General features: G+C 43.5%; 3 protein-coding genes across 6 annotated transcripts; 2 read left to right on the forward strand and 1 right to left on the reverse strand.

The window, feature by feature from the left end:
• Window positions 1-487: 487 nt before the first annotated feature.
• On the reverse strand, window positions 488-2245 carry LOC143376865 (alpha-ketoglutarate-dependent dioxygenase alkB homolog 7, mitochondrial). Its single transcript, XM_076827623.1, has 5 exons — window positions 2108-2245; window positions 1666-1953; window positions 1424-1597; window positions 728-855; window positions 488-668 (listed from the first exon to the last, which is right to left on the reverse strand). The coding sequence occupies exons 2-5, from the start codon at window positions 1927-1929 to the stop codon at window positions 548-550; spliced, it is 687 nt and encodes a 228-aa protein (XP_076683738.1). The 5' UTR covers window positions 1930-1953; window positions 2108-2245; the 3' UTR covers window positions 488-547.
• A 235-nt stretch (window positions 2246-2480) lies between these two features.
• Window positions 2481-3598, forward strand: Slv (sugar transporter SWEET1). The gene is made up of 4 exons (XM_076827624.1): window positions 2481-2621; window positions 2758-2835; window positions 2901-3183; window positions 3264-3598. The coding sequence occupies exons 1-4, from the start codon at window positions 2545-2547 to the stop codon at window positions 3477-3479; spliced, it is 654 nt and encodes a 217-aa protein (XP_076683739.1). The 5' UTR covers window positions 2481-2544; the 3' UTR covers window positions 3480-3598.
• Window positions 3599-4239: 641 nt separating this feature from the next.
• Tbph (TAR DNA-binding protein-43 homolog) lies at window positions 4240-13869 on the forward strand. 4 transcript variants are annotated; one of them, XM_076827921.1, is made up of 5 exons: window positions 4245-4648; window positions 5694-5863; window positions 6001-6141; window positions 9745-10420; window positions 10499-13869. In XM_076827921.1, exons 1-5 carry the CDS (start codon window positions 4411-4413, stop codon window positions 10597-10599), a joined length of 1326 nt encoding a protein of 441 aa, XP_076684036.1. In that variant the 5' UTR covers window positions 4245-4410; the 3' UTR covers window positions 10600-13869. The 4 variants fall into 4 exon arrangements, with proteins under 4 accessions (XP_076684034.1, XP_076684036.1, XP_076684035.1 ...); XM_076827919.1 differs by lacking the exons at window positions 9745-10420; window positions 10499-13869 and adding an exon at window positions 8056-9496 and having other exon boundaries at window positions 4240-4648; XM_076827920.1 differs by having other exon boundaries at window positions 5736-5863; window positions 9745-13869.
• Window positions 13870-14311: the final 442 nt, after the last annotated feature.

Here is a 14311-nt window from a genome sequence, read left to right on the forward strand (position 1 = left end):
GAAACTGGTGAAATTGTTGATTTAGGCAGAGCGTTGTAGCGGAGCTTGGAGCACGGAAAATTTTTACTGCTCCACTGCTCCAAATTTTTTTTTATCAATTGAATTTTCTTTCATTTTATAAGAGCAGATGAATGAGTTTTTTTTTTAATAAATACCACTGCCATTTATCATCGATGAAAAAATATTATTTCGTAGGGCCGCGTAGCGGAAGCATAGTACTTTCTTTGCCTGAAAATTACGCATTCTTTATGATTTTTTTTCTATATCATAATGAAAAGCTAGAAAGATGGGATTTGTTGCAAATGAAACATCACTGTTTGAAAGTATTAAAAGAATTTTTACTTAAAAAAAGCAGCTGGAGCAAGTATTTTGATGTCGGGACGGAGCAAATAAAAAATTGGTCTGCTCCAATGCCTTGGATTTAGATACATACAAATATTCGTGCAACGTTGCTTATATTTAATTACAGTTAATGAAAATATACGGATATTCTCATTAAATTTATTCTGTGCAATATACATTTATATTTCTACATTATCTACGAAGTCTAGTTCGGCTGGCACCTACATATTATAGAAATGCGTCTAGTTTTAGGTATATGCCTTCCCTCGAAGTACGATTCTTCGTTCTTCAAGATCTCGTGATTATAATTGTACCTAGCTGGACCGCTGTAAAACAATGATCGTTAATAGAAAACCGCATACTCTGAGAAAAGGGGGTCTTGTACCTCATTATGTACAGGGATCTCTGTGGCAGTAGGAAATCCTCTTTATGCGTCGTTTCCTTTCCAACCATCGTAAGTCTCATCACACTGTCGCTTAACAAACTCAAACCAGCGATGATTTCGCCGCAGAACTATACGAGACAGACCAAAGCGCTCGAACTGTTATTCGATCTCAGCATGAACTAACAAGGAGAGTTTCCCAGGTGTCGGCCTCCAATTGCTTTGATTTTTGGATGTTTTAGAGCACCGAAAAATAAGAAAAAAGGTGTGTTTTTATTTTTGCCTCTTTGCGTGTTTAGGGGGTGAAACCATCCCTCAAAGTTATATGATTTTCAGGTGTTTGTTTCTGATTGCTTTGATTTTTGGATATGTTTTTTCATATAAAGTTTTACTCAACATAATTTCGTACACCTTATGAACTTTGAGGGGTGGTTTCGCCCCCTAAACATGCAAACAGGCCAAAATAAAAAACACCTGTTTTTTATTTCTCGGTCCTCTAAAACATATCCAAAAACCAAAGCAATCAGAAACAAACACCTGAAAATCGTATAACTTTGAGGGGTGGTTTCACCCCCTAAATATGAAAACGGGCCGCTATAAAAAAACGCGTATATCTTATTTTTCGATCCTCTAAAGCATATCTAAAAACCAAAACAATCGGAGGCGGACACCTGGGAACCTCTCTTTGTAAGTATATACCTTAATACTGTCAACGTGCGGTTTTATCCACCCCTCTGCTGCTAGATCCAGCACATGTATAAACTGTAGCTGCTGCATTCCTTCAGGAAATGCTCTCTCGCGAATTCTACTGATTATCTTCTCGTTGCTCTCGTTCCATTGCTTTCGCTCCGTCTCTCTATAAGCATGTATCGCCTACAATGATTAAAACAGAAGGAATTCGATCAAGAATAGACTAAAACGTTCCTTAATGTCATACTAACATCGTCCCAATGCGATTGCTCGTATCGAAGCCTCTTCATGTAGGGGTCAGCCTCTGCGATTAAAGAGCTCTCCTCTTCGCTGTTCACAAAATTAGGAATTATCTGCATTGTGGCGCGAAGTTCCTCCTTCCAATTCTCCGCGTCAGTGTCAATTTTATTGCACACAAAAGCTGAACGCGTGTGACGCCTTAAATGGATGTTGTTAAATCCAGGAACACAAGTTCTGGCCATGAAATTACTTAAGAGGCAAAGCTTACTCTTCATCTTTCGCGATCTTCTTCCTAGCAGCTTTAGAGACAAAGAATTTGATAGATTCCGAATTAATCGATAGAAATCTCGTGGGCCAAGATCAATACAGTTCGAAACGATAAATGATGACTCGCGAAAATTATAGGTTAGGTTTCTAAAATTAGGTTAGTTCTACAACAGCGCGTAGCTGTACCTCTCCTCTCGCAACGTGGCTGTATATTTATCTCCAATTCTTTCTATAACATTCTATCCATTCTTTCATTCGTGTTATTTACAATAAAGATTATTATCGCAGGGCATAATAAATAGTAGCCACGCTCCTGGCGCGACGATTTCTTTTTTTAATTGGCAAGTAACGACGTAATTTCTTATCGATAGTATGCATCGCAAGCAGCGTGCGTAAATATTGAATGGAGACGAACGTATTCGAAGTTGACGAAGTAATCTCTTGGAAATTTCATTATGCTCGTTTCTCCAACAGTATCACTCCCGGTTTCCACCAGCCGAGTCGTTATCGACCACACGGCTATATCTTTCGTAATAAAACTAGACCGCTCCCGTTGCTTATTCAAGGTTACAAATCTGGATCACGGATGTGGACCGATGAAAGTGACATGAGCGATTTAAATCATGATTTCGACCGGGATCAGAGACGCGTTGGCTTCGACCGCCTCTGTCTGCACAGTTTTTCAATTCCTAGCCGGCGTGTAAGTAGGAACGCGAGTCCAGTATTCTCCAAATCATTTTCACTCAGAGAACTTTCAAAACATTTGCCACTGGCCTTATGTTCGCGTTAAGCACGCCAGCTTAACATAGCGGGCATTCAAGAAGTATTGGTTTTAGGCTGGTATGCAGGAAGATCGTTAAGAACGGCACCACAGGGAATAGCTCGGCACTGGCATTTGTAACATGTTATACGTCGTAAGTTTCTAGCGAATCGACCAGAACTCGTAGTGTCAACTGCATTCTCGTATAATACGTTACAGATGCGTCTTGTGGATGAGATATGGCATGCTCATCGACGACCGATTTATATTGCTGGTGAATGTTTTTGGGACAGTGCTCCAGGCGTCTTACGTTTGCGTCTTCATTCTGTATAGCGTAAAGAAATTTAAGACTATAAAGCAGATGATCGCGGCGACCTGTTTCCTCGGCGCCGTTTACTTCTATAGCTTCTACGAGGAGAACACTGCGTTAGCGGCGAAGTATGTTGGTCTCTTTAGCTGTACAGTAACAGTGTTGTTCTTCGCCTCACCTTTAATGATGCTGGTAAGTTCCTTCTGCACCTTCAAGCGAGAAACATGGACGCCAGTGGTACGGATTGGATAATTGACTGCAGTGTTTTCTAGGCTCATGTGATAAGGGTGAAAAGCACAGAGAGCTTACCATTCCCCATTATAATGGCTTCTCTGATAGTCTCCTCTCAGTGGTTTGCATACGGTTGCCTGATTAATGATCCTTTCATACAGATACCAAACTTCTTGGGCTGTGTGCTATCTGCCTTTCAGCTCTGTTTCTTTTTAGTTTATCGAAGCGACCAGGCCGCAGAGGCTCATCTGATATAACAGGCTGTTTGCTGTTTACAAATGTGTGTACCATAATGCATTTCTCCCTGTACCCGACACTTATAATTTAAAGGGCATGACTTGTACTGTAAAAAGTGAAATATATTTTTCAAGCAACAGTTGGATTTTCCTTAACGAAAGAATCTGCGAATCAAGGTTCGAAATCAAATGTCTTTCCCGCCATAGATAGTTGGCGCTTTCGGTACTAGGCGGTGTCTCGATAAAAAAAAGTTACTAGATTACTCGTAAAACGGCCGCGTGGCGCTCAGTGGCCCTGTGGTTCGCGTCATGGACTCTTGTATCATAAGATGGGAATTGTTTCAGATGGTTGGAAGGGCGGAGAGGCCGTCATCAAAAAAGATTTCGTTAGTATATTATTGTATCCTCTGATTAACGATAGGAATTTTCGAAATATTAATTTAAAACAATGATTTTTTCATGCGGATGATTCGGAGCTGGTTTTGAAAAGAACCAGAAAGTTTTATGGAGATCAATTCTTAATTTATTATGACACATCTGAACTATTACAAGGTCAACGCCGAAAAGCCAGGAGAAGAAACGAACTTCTTCGTATTTCAAGACAAATAAGTATCAAATGTTTAAACGTTCACCTTTAACTCTTTTCCTAATACATTCGATTGCTTAGTTCAAACTTCGCGCCTCAGGAACTTACGCTAAGCACCGTTAGGGCGAGAATCGCAATAATACACAGAAATATCGATAGAAGCTATCGACATTTAACACCATAGATATCGATACTCGCATGTATCGCCCATCCCTAGGCGAAGAGAAAGAGGTGCGGTGTTGCGTGACTTGGTGACTGGGCTGCGAGAGACGACCGAGCGTGTGTGTTTGTTGTGTTGCGCGAGTTTATTCATTCTCCTTTGATCGGGAACCGCGAGGGACGGCGTCGGGTACGCGAGGGGATATAATGTCGTCGTACATCCAGGTTGCCGAGGACGAGGGCGACGAGCCTATAGAGCTGCCCACGGAGGACGATAGCACGCTCCTATTGACCACCGTGACCGCCCAGTTCCCCGGGACGTGCGGCCTCAAGTACCGCAACCCGGAGTCCCGGACGATGCGCGGCATACGTCTTGTTGACGGGCGTCTCCACCCGCCGGAGAACGGATGGGGCAAGGCGGTTTACTTTTGTGTCTTCCCCAAAGGTGCTTATTCCACTGCAAACTCCATATGCATATACGTTTCTCTCGTCTCCACATACCCCCCCCTTTCCCCCCTTCTCTCTCTCTCCCTCCGCGTTCACTCCCTCCCCCTCCCGCACCCTTTCTCTACACACACTAACACCACGGATCGGAGCAGCTACCGTGGTTTTTGTGTATATCGATTGACACGTAAATTCTCGAAGCGAGCTGGCGCTACTCTACCTCTCATCGTTTCACGCGGCTCCGATTCTTTATTTTTCTCTTCTTTTTTTTTCCCTACTCTCGGCCACCTCCGCTCGGCATTCTATTTTTGCCACGGAGCGTTGCGTTAAATGGTCTTCGTTTGTTCGATTGTTTGTTTATTTATTGGGAATCTTTAGTGGGCCCAATTTTCGGCCGGGCCTGTGTGCATTTCTGGAGTCCAGTACACACGTGTCTGTGTTGGTGATACTTTTTTTTTTCTTTCTCTCTCTTGCTCTTTGTCCCTTCGGGCTGGGGGATGCTGGCTTGGGTGCATGGTTTTGGGACTGGAATGTAGAATGGTGTAGCGGGATACTTGGGAATAATGTTGACACAATTGACGGGGATAGATCGCTATTCGGTTTCGCCAACGGTATGTGTCTATTGATGAGCCCGTCTATTTATACCGGCGTATATTAATAATAAGCGAAGCTTGCTGGCATGTATGCAAACCCCCACGCGTACGCGTAGACGCGCGCTTGAGTGTTTGATAAAATTTGTAACCGATGCGATATGTTCTCCACATATATGTCTATGTATCACACAAACACGCACACACATATTTACACAAGGTACACGCAGACACACACAAGTTTTTTATTATATTTTTTGAGTAACGATTCTCTGTACTGGATTTCCAAATTCCTCTTCTTTTTGTTTATTTGTTTTATTTATTATTATTTTTTTTTTATCGCAGTTCACATTTCTTTTCTGTACATCTATATGTAAAGTATACGACTCAGATTTTGGAAAAGATTCTAGTAAATGGAGGAAATGTTAGTAGACATGAACACTTATATCTTTTCAGAGAACAAACGTAAATCTGATGACAATTTGGAAAATTCCACAGCTAAGACTAAAAGAATGGAAACAAAGTTGCGTTGCACAGACTTGATCGTACTCGGTTTACCATGGAAAACAACTGAGCAGAACTTGCGCGAGTATTTCGAAACGTTCGGTGAAGTGCTGATGGCTCAGGTGAGTTGGTTCGTTCGCCTCCGACCGTAACATTTAATATCTGTTCTCGCTCGTAAGAGGCATTAACGATCGTTCGATTTGACGCATCATTGACGGCATTGCCTAATCGTCGCTTACGTTGCTGAATGTTCCTTCAGGTAAAGAAAGACGCGAAGTCCGGACAGAGCAAAGGATTTGGATTTATTAGATTCGGAAGTTATGAGTCCCAATTGAGATGTCTTGCCCAGCGGCATATGATTGACGGCAGGTGGTGCGACGTCAAGGTTCCCAACAGTAAGGTAAGAGCATCGATACATTCAATAACAAACGTTTGTTGTTTCTTCGAGCATCTTCGAATAGCGTCCGAATGTTTAAGTATTTAAAAATCATTTATGATTGAAATACGTATACGAGATGTCTGCATGCAAGCCATAGACCTGTACATACTTCTCTTGTGCACTGATAAATCGCACAGTTTGAACAATTACCGTTATACGAATTCTCAACGGACGGACGTTCGAAGGGACTAAGGCCCGGTGCAGAAGAGCGGTTTGCGGCAGGAGAAGCAAGACGTGCGTTCGTCGAAACGAACGCAAACCTACCGCCTAGTAGCTGCAAAACTTTGCGTCCCGCGTGAGCTGCTTCATATAAATTTATGTTCTGCTAAAACGCGCGCGGCAAACTGCCGCAAACCGCTCGTCTGCACCGGGCCTTAGATTCCTTTGAATTATTGCAACTCGCGAGCTTTATGGTTCCCATAAATTTGATAGAATGTTAACGACGCGCAGGTCCTGCAGAAAAAGGTGCTTTCTCGTTGGATTTATTGCAATAGAGTAAACGCTAAAGTAACGCTCGATCAGGAGACGAGCTACGATTTAAATTCTCTCCGCGCGGACAAGATTTACCTGTGTACCAACTATGCTTTCGAAACCAGAGATGTATAGGTCTAGGATGCATGCAATGAAATACTAGTCGAACCGTAAAATATCGTGCGAGTCGTAAGGGAAAAAAGGAATACAATTGGAAAGTCTGCCCGTGGCAGAAACGTGGATAGTACTTTTGCTTTGAGAAAGATTCTATTTCTATTCTGAATTATTGCACAAGACTATGAGACAATTGATTTCCACTTACAAATCTCTGAATGTCATTTTTATATACATATATATATATATATATATATATCTTGAGAGCGTATATTGTGGTATAAATAGGTGAATGTGTAGTCGATCTAAGTGGTAAATTTATAAAGGACAGTTGATGATAAATGTGCGTGAATGTTTTACATGAGTGTTGTATGATGCGAAGGATGGTACGTCGAGAAAGAAGTATGTTTGCGTGATCTTGTAAATAACATGGTATGTTTGTGTCCTCGACTAGCGTGGAAATCTTCGAGTATGCTATGAGAGTACCACGGTCAGATTTAAATAGTTACGAACTTGCCAGACGGCAATGGGTGTCGCTTTAAAAATTTCGGTCTTAGTTACGGTGCGAGTCCCCATGCTGAAAATTCTATTGTAACGTACAAATGTTAATTCGCATCATCGCACCTTCAGCTCTGAGACAACACAGGCGGATGAATCTTTTTTTTCCCCCCCTCCCATGAAATAGTGTGTGCCTAGTAACGAGAGTGAATTTCAAATGGTAAATGCTTGAGTACCGTCAAATGTGTACCAGTTTTTCTTTTCTTTTTGGGAGAATAACAAACATTGTAATGGGTATGACCTGCGTGACAGTGTGTGAGATGCGTTGACAGTTCAGAAAGTTGTCGCACTTCCTCGAAGTGGACTCTGAATTCCGTGGCACGAAGGAGTGAGTTTGTAGTTCAGAATCATCCGTATGGTGATCCCACGGTAGGTCAGCCTAAATCACAATTGAAACGAACAGTTGTAAGTCAGTGGCAAAGGTATGGAAGCGAGTAGTTGCACAGGCTGTAGGTGAATGGGTGTCGAAGAGAACTGTCCGTTACTAAATCCGCAAGGTATATCGCTTCACGTGCCCTTCAAACCGTATGATACGATCTGGTATGTGGAGTGACAAAAAAAGAAAAGAAAAGAAAAGTATGTCGTTTAGTGCTACGATTATGAGCGAGAGTGCGTGTATGTGTGATGGAGCGAATTATATAGATTATATATATAAAAAAAAAACCAAACAAAAACCCCTATTAAAAAAAAAAATTGTATGTGATTGTCGAGGGCTGGTGTATCTGGTTGCAGAATATTGATGGCTTAATGATGGCTCGTCAGTATGACACGAGCAAACACAATGAATGCTACCGCCCTATACCGGTTCACACGCCGAGTAATCGTCGGGTACCTGTGGCGAAACCGTATATCAACTTAAACACAACCGAGGCCGCTAACGCGCCTAGGTACGAGTCGGAGTACGATTATAAAACCACCCACTACCCGTCGTACCCGCCTAATTATCCGTACGACGATAACGCCAAGTACAAGTACGAGGGCCAGAACAATTACAATGCGTACGAGAAAGCGAGCTATCCGTCGTACGAGGATCCCGGGTACGACGCCAGAAACTATATGGTTCAGCACCCAAATCCACCGCCGAATCCCAGCTATCCGTCTGACCCGGATTACGCAAGATACCCCAGCTACGAAGGACGGGCCGTTTACCCGGTAATGGAGAATCCTGACTATACAGAGAAGGCCAGATACAATTACAGTTACGATAGAAACTACTATGAGGCGGACGGCCGTTACGCCGCTACGGATTGTAGGTACCCGCTGGATGTACGGTACCCGGACACCAGGCACGGGGACAGTAGGATCCCAGCCGAGAGTAGAGAGGCCGATTGTAGATACCCGGTGGACAATCGTGATATGGATAGGAGATACGACGGCAGGGATCCAGATGGTAGATACGGTGTGGAGAACAGGGAAGTGGAAGCCAGATACCCTCCAGACGGTAAGGAAGTGGATGCCAGGTTCGCGGACACAGCAAGATACCCGCCTAAAGAGAACTATTACGATCGTTATTACAAGCACCGTCCGTCGAGGGATCACCACGTCTCGGACACGTCAAGATACTGATGAGTCTTGTTACTATCCGTAAATACATAAGTCACGCTTCAACGGGAATAGACTGTCGCTGGTTGGTTTCTTTTTTTTTTTTGTCAGCCGCTTCGAAGCGCTTTTAATTACCGACAGACCAGGTCGGCGTGCCACGTATGGTACCGTTTAAACGGTAATGTCTTTTCGAACGACTCGAGTGGGAGCGGAATGGATTCCCACGGTCGCGTCGAGAATCTTGCCAATTCGAGGGACGAGAGGCGTGTATTCCCTTTGATTCGTGATCTCTGTTACAAATAGCAAAAAAGAAATGTTGTCTAATAATTACCAATAGCCTCGAATAACTGTCTACACTTTTATCAACTATTGTGCTTATTCAGTTTAAGATAATGTAATATATATATAGCATGAGATTTTACATCGAATATAAAGAAAAAAGATACAAAAAAAAAAAAGAAAGAACATTGTACAGATTTGTGCATGGATTTACAGAGGCCATAGTGCTTAAGTGTTAAATATACACGCGAAGATCGAGTGTAAATTGACCAGCCGACACATTTTTCTCTGAGATCGATAACTAGACATGTTGTATCAAAGAATTTTCTATAAAACTTGACGTTAGTGCAGATTCTCTTCTTTCTTCTCTGTTGCTCTTCTTCTGTTGCGTTTCCAATCGTACAACTTACGCGGGATAAGAGAAGTCCGATGAATCGACTAGAATCTCGTTCTCCTTTACAAATTGCGGGCACACCTGTACATAGTTGAATGCGCGATAATGTGCACTGTACGCAAGTTTTACTGGACTATTTTGCCAGAACAAACAACCACTGTGAAAATCTGTTGTACATGATTGATTGATTGTGCGTTTGTGCGTAGGAGGGAATGATTCAGCAAGTACCCTGCAAGGTATTCGTGGGACGCTGTACAGAAGACCTAACCGCTGATGATCTGCGCGACTATTTCTCCAAATATGGCGAAGTGACGGACGTGTTCATCCCGAAACCTTTCCGTGCATTTTCATTTGTTACTTTCTTAGATCCCGAGGTAGCCCAGTCCCTGTGCGGCGAGGATCACATAATAAAGGGAGTGTCTGTACACGTGTCGAACGCCGCGCCCAAGTCCGAGGGGAACAATAAGAATTTCAATAATCAAGTGAACTCGAACATGCGCCGAGGCGCCCCAGGCCCCGTCGAGAATAACGTGCAGGGGAACTATCAGGGTAACAGATACATGGGCCACTCAGGTAACAATATGGGCCCGAACGGCTGGAACAATCCGGGGAACAGGGGCAACCTGGACATGCCGAATCTCCAAGCGCTGGGGATCACCGGCCAGAATAACGGGGGCGGCGGCGGCGGCGGCATGTCGAATCCCCTGGCGATGGGCGGCCTGAATCTGTCCGCGTTGCCGGTCAATCCAGCCCTGGTTGCCGCTGCCTTGAACCAAGCATCTTGGGGCCTGATTGGTAACTTGCAGAATCAGGGAAACGATCAGGGCTATTCGAACCAGCCTGGCCCACCTGGTCAGCCACCCTCGGGCAACAATAGTATCGGTAACAGTGGAAACTCTGGCTTTCTCAGTTGGATGAATCAGGGAGGAGGTGATGGTAATACAGGCAATCCCGGAACAGGTGGACCAGGCCCAAATAATCCCAACGCGTCCCAAGGTGCTTGGCAGAACCATCCAGGACAGCGTGACCAGAAGTCGAACACCTTTCTCAAGTACGAGTAAGCTGCGCGGAGGGGGCCCCCGAAGTGTAATCGTGGAAAGCCGGCGAATCCGTTCCTTGATCCCGATACGGTTAACCAGTGGCGAAAGCGGGTGAATCTTGGGCGACCGTGCGTGTAGGTACAAAAAGTAAACCATGTTATATAAAAGCGAGGGTAAGACGTCCCTCTGTCCGATGAGGAACGGGTTCGAAGTGATGGTGGAACCAGTTTTGTTCAGTCCAACTTTCATATACAATTACATCTCATGAATGCTATTTCTCTCAGTCCAGTATCAAATTAACGAGCAATACCTTTGCCTGTGTTTCTCTCTTTGCACGTCACACCATTAATTAGTTCCGACCCATTTCTGACTTACCGGCTTCACCAGAGACTAGCACAATTCCTGTGTCTCGAACGATAGACAGAAGTGTGTGGTGGAGGGCGGATAGCTTCGATCATCTGAACTTGCATAGTAATTGTATGATCTCATCTTAAGCAGTGCGGTCTAATCAATTCAGAGATAAATATTGTACTGAAACGATGACGAGGATGATGATGATGATGATGTTGATATATATGCGTATATATAATGATGCTGATGATTGTGAATGTGTTGTAGGAGAAAAAGAACAAGATTTATTATAAAGGAATACGTATATATGTGCTTATGTTTATTTAAAGTTTCGTGCAGTGTGTTTAATGTGTAATTGAGAATTAACCAAGCGCGTACACATTTGGTAGAGTCCTTAGAACGTAAGGGTTTAAGAGCTTCATTGTCGATCATTGTGTGTGGAACCATTAGATTGATCATGGTCTTCAAGTCGAGTTTCAAGCTCGTTTGCGATCTAGGAACGTTACTTTCACGCGCGCTAGTGCTGCCGTTCCTGCTATTCGTTTCAATCAAATCGTCGCCGACAAACCTACTCGAGTTTTACAACCGTGATCTTCCTTGAAGATGAAACGCTCGCGACAGCGGAGAAAATCGTTGACAAGAAAGATCAGGCGCGTTCCCGAAATCTGTTTTTCGATCGCGCGAGATATATATTCTAGCGACGAGGTGAGCCCAGCTCTTTCCCGTCGGTTCAAAATTTTCTGTTCCGCGCAAAGGGAACGAGGGCTCTACAGAGGTGAAGGGGAACTGTTAGGAACTGTTTTAGTTGTGCATTTACTTTTGCGTTGCGTCCAGTCAAATTCAACACTTCCCTTTCATTTGTATTTTTTAATATCTTGTAATCGCCGTTAGAAGCAACGTATCCTCAAGTTCTGCTGCTCTTTTATTCGACCAGCGCGCGAGCCGCGAGGGTCGTCTCTTTTTTCTTCCTTCTTCTAGAGTGAGCGGTGCAACGAGTTTGAGACAAGTGTTGTATATTCGTTTCGCATGAGGGACGTGAATGCGTGGGTAGGACATAAGTGCAGTTGCATGCAGATTGATCGCAGCTACCCGAGATTTAAAATGCCATTAACGAGAGCTATCGCCTTAAAGAAATGTTTCTAGCGCGTGCACACGAACGATTTATTGTGAGAGATGTGTTTTACATTAGGTATGACGGGGGTGGGTGGGTGGGTGCGTGCGAAACTTCGTTGACTGGGTTTGCGCGTGAAAGGTGGCATTTCAAATCGGTTCGACTTCTATTTAGGTAAAAAAATCCACTCGTTTAGAGACACCGACCGAGCGAAAGTGTTGCCAGTAGCTTTGCGCGTTCAGAGCCGAGAATTTATTTTCCAAAGATCATAACGATTTCATTCACGCTGCACGATCGTAGTCAATAACTCTTGTATAGTTACAAAGTCTAAGGAAGGAAATACAGAGTAATTACATTCTAACATTTACTGTACGCTGCACCGACATAGGCCGGCTATTCCAGGCAACGAGTGCGCGTTATCGAAGGATTAGAAGGAAACCTCGGCAGCTGCCATTTGTCATAGAAGTCTCATTGATATTCCCTACTTGACGCGCGTACAATTCTACCGATCGCCGGTGCAGGGTGCGTTACAGGGTGTTCCCGAAATGTTCCACGAGACCCTGCCAGCGTGTACTTATAATCGCGGGGAATAATCGTCGTCGCGATTAACGGTACACGCTGCGCACAGTTCGCCGCCGAACGTTTAAGGAACATCCGACTCCCCGCGCTCCTGGGAGCGTAAAATTCCTTGCGCCGGTACTCTCTCTCTCTCTTTCTCTTGCTTTCGTGTAACGAGTAGGACGATTACAGCATATTATAATGGACATAGATTGGATTGTTTTACCTCACGTGTCTCTTTCTCTGTGTGTTTGTGTGTATATGACGGTCGAATGTATTTGTTAATGGTCGTCTCAGAACTACAGGCGTGGAAGTTTAACCGAGAAGTGGTTTGCTGTTTAACGATAAGGAACGTATAACATGTATCTGGTGGGGGAAAAAAAGCGGGGAAAAGAGGGGGAAAAAAACCTATGTGTTGATATATGGTGAGTGAGAATTATACATAATTGTGAGAGGCGAGCGGTAATTAATTGCGAAAAATAATGTTTTATGGATGGGACACAGTCGTTTATTGAATGCCTGATATATACTATATACATAAAAATATATATATAGATATATATACACACACGCATTATATATAAATATATATATCTTTATTGATCCAGAATGTTTATACATAATGTAAAGAGAACATTGATGGGAAGTGCGTCGAGTTTATTTATTGACGTCCTGCTGTAAATGATAACCGATATACAAAGACTGTAGTTTAAGACAACTTTTAACAGACATTAGAACCGTTTCTAGCTCGTAGTTATAGCTGGCTGATCTATTTCAAATCGTTCGCCAAACACTGAAACCATTCTAGCATTTCTTTCATGATATCCAACGAGGGGCTGGACGAAGGGGGTGGGTTTCTTGATTTCCGCGCGACCGTTCGTTCCGAGAACGTCGCCCGGGAGGGGGGGGGTGGGGGGAATGCCGCGGGTACTTTCATCGAATTGGTCCATAAACATTTAGCTGTCGGTTAGAAACAACTGTTTTGCTCAAAAGATGCCTTGCGAAACGATTTGGAAGTGATCCACGAAGTGTGTAAATATACGTAAGGAGCAATTAATGTCGTTCGTGTACGTTACGAGTTTCTGTTGTAGACACTTCTATTGTAAATTATAATCGAGATTGCGTTTTAAACGGGATGCTGAGCGATTAAGGCCGATAACATCAAGTTCTGTCGTGCGAGAATGTTAGGGTGAGAATTTTGATAGGTGGCAGAGATTGATTCTTATTGCATAAGTTCATTACAGAATGATTAAAAACTGATACACTGGCAATAGTTTATTTACACTCTTTAAGCTCCTTCATCAGACCACTTGTCAACTATTACCCGCCTTCCGGCCTCGGCCAATATCACGCGCCTCGGATCGGTCCGCCACAGTTCTTCCGCTCGGGTAGTTTACGGAGCAGCGCGTAATATTGGTCGGAGCGCGAAACAATTCATTTACTCCTGTTCTACTTCTACTTTTTTTCTTCTTCTAGTAATTCTTCTTTTAGTTGGATAGATGTAAACCTAATGTAAACACATTCACGATCGGGCAGTTTTCTCTCCGATTACACAGTCTGAAATCTATTCCAGGTCCTGTATTCTCAGTATTCGAGTACTAATGTATGCTATTACCTGTTACAGGGTGGTCCAGGCAACTGGAACCACTCGGATATCATTGATTCGGATGAAAATTTCCAAGACTTAGAGAGCTCTGCGTAATGTACTATTCA

Source organism: Andrena cerasifolii, chromosome 15 (genome assembly GCF_050908995.1).
Source record: "Andrena cerasifolii isolate SP2316 chromosome 15, iyAndCera1_principal, whole genome shotgun sequence".
NCBI classification, from domain to species: Eukaryota; Metazoa; Arthropoda; class Insecta; order Hymenoptera; family Andrenidae; genus Andrena; species Andrena cerasifolii.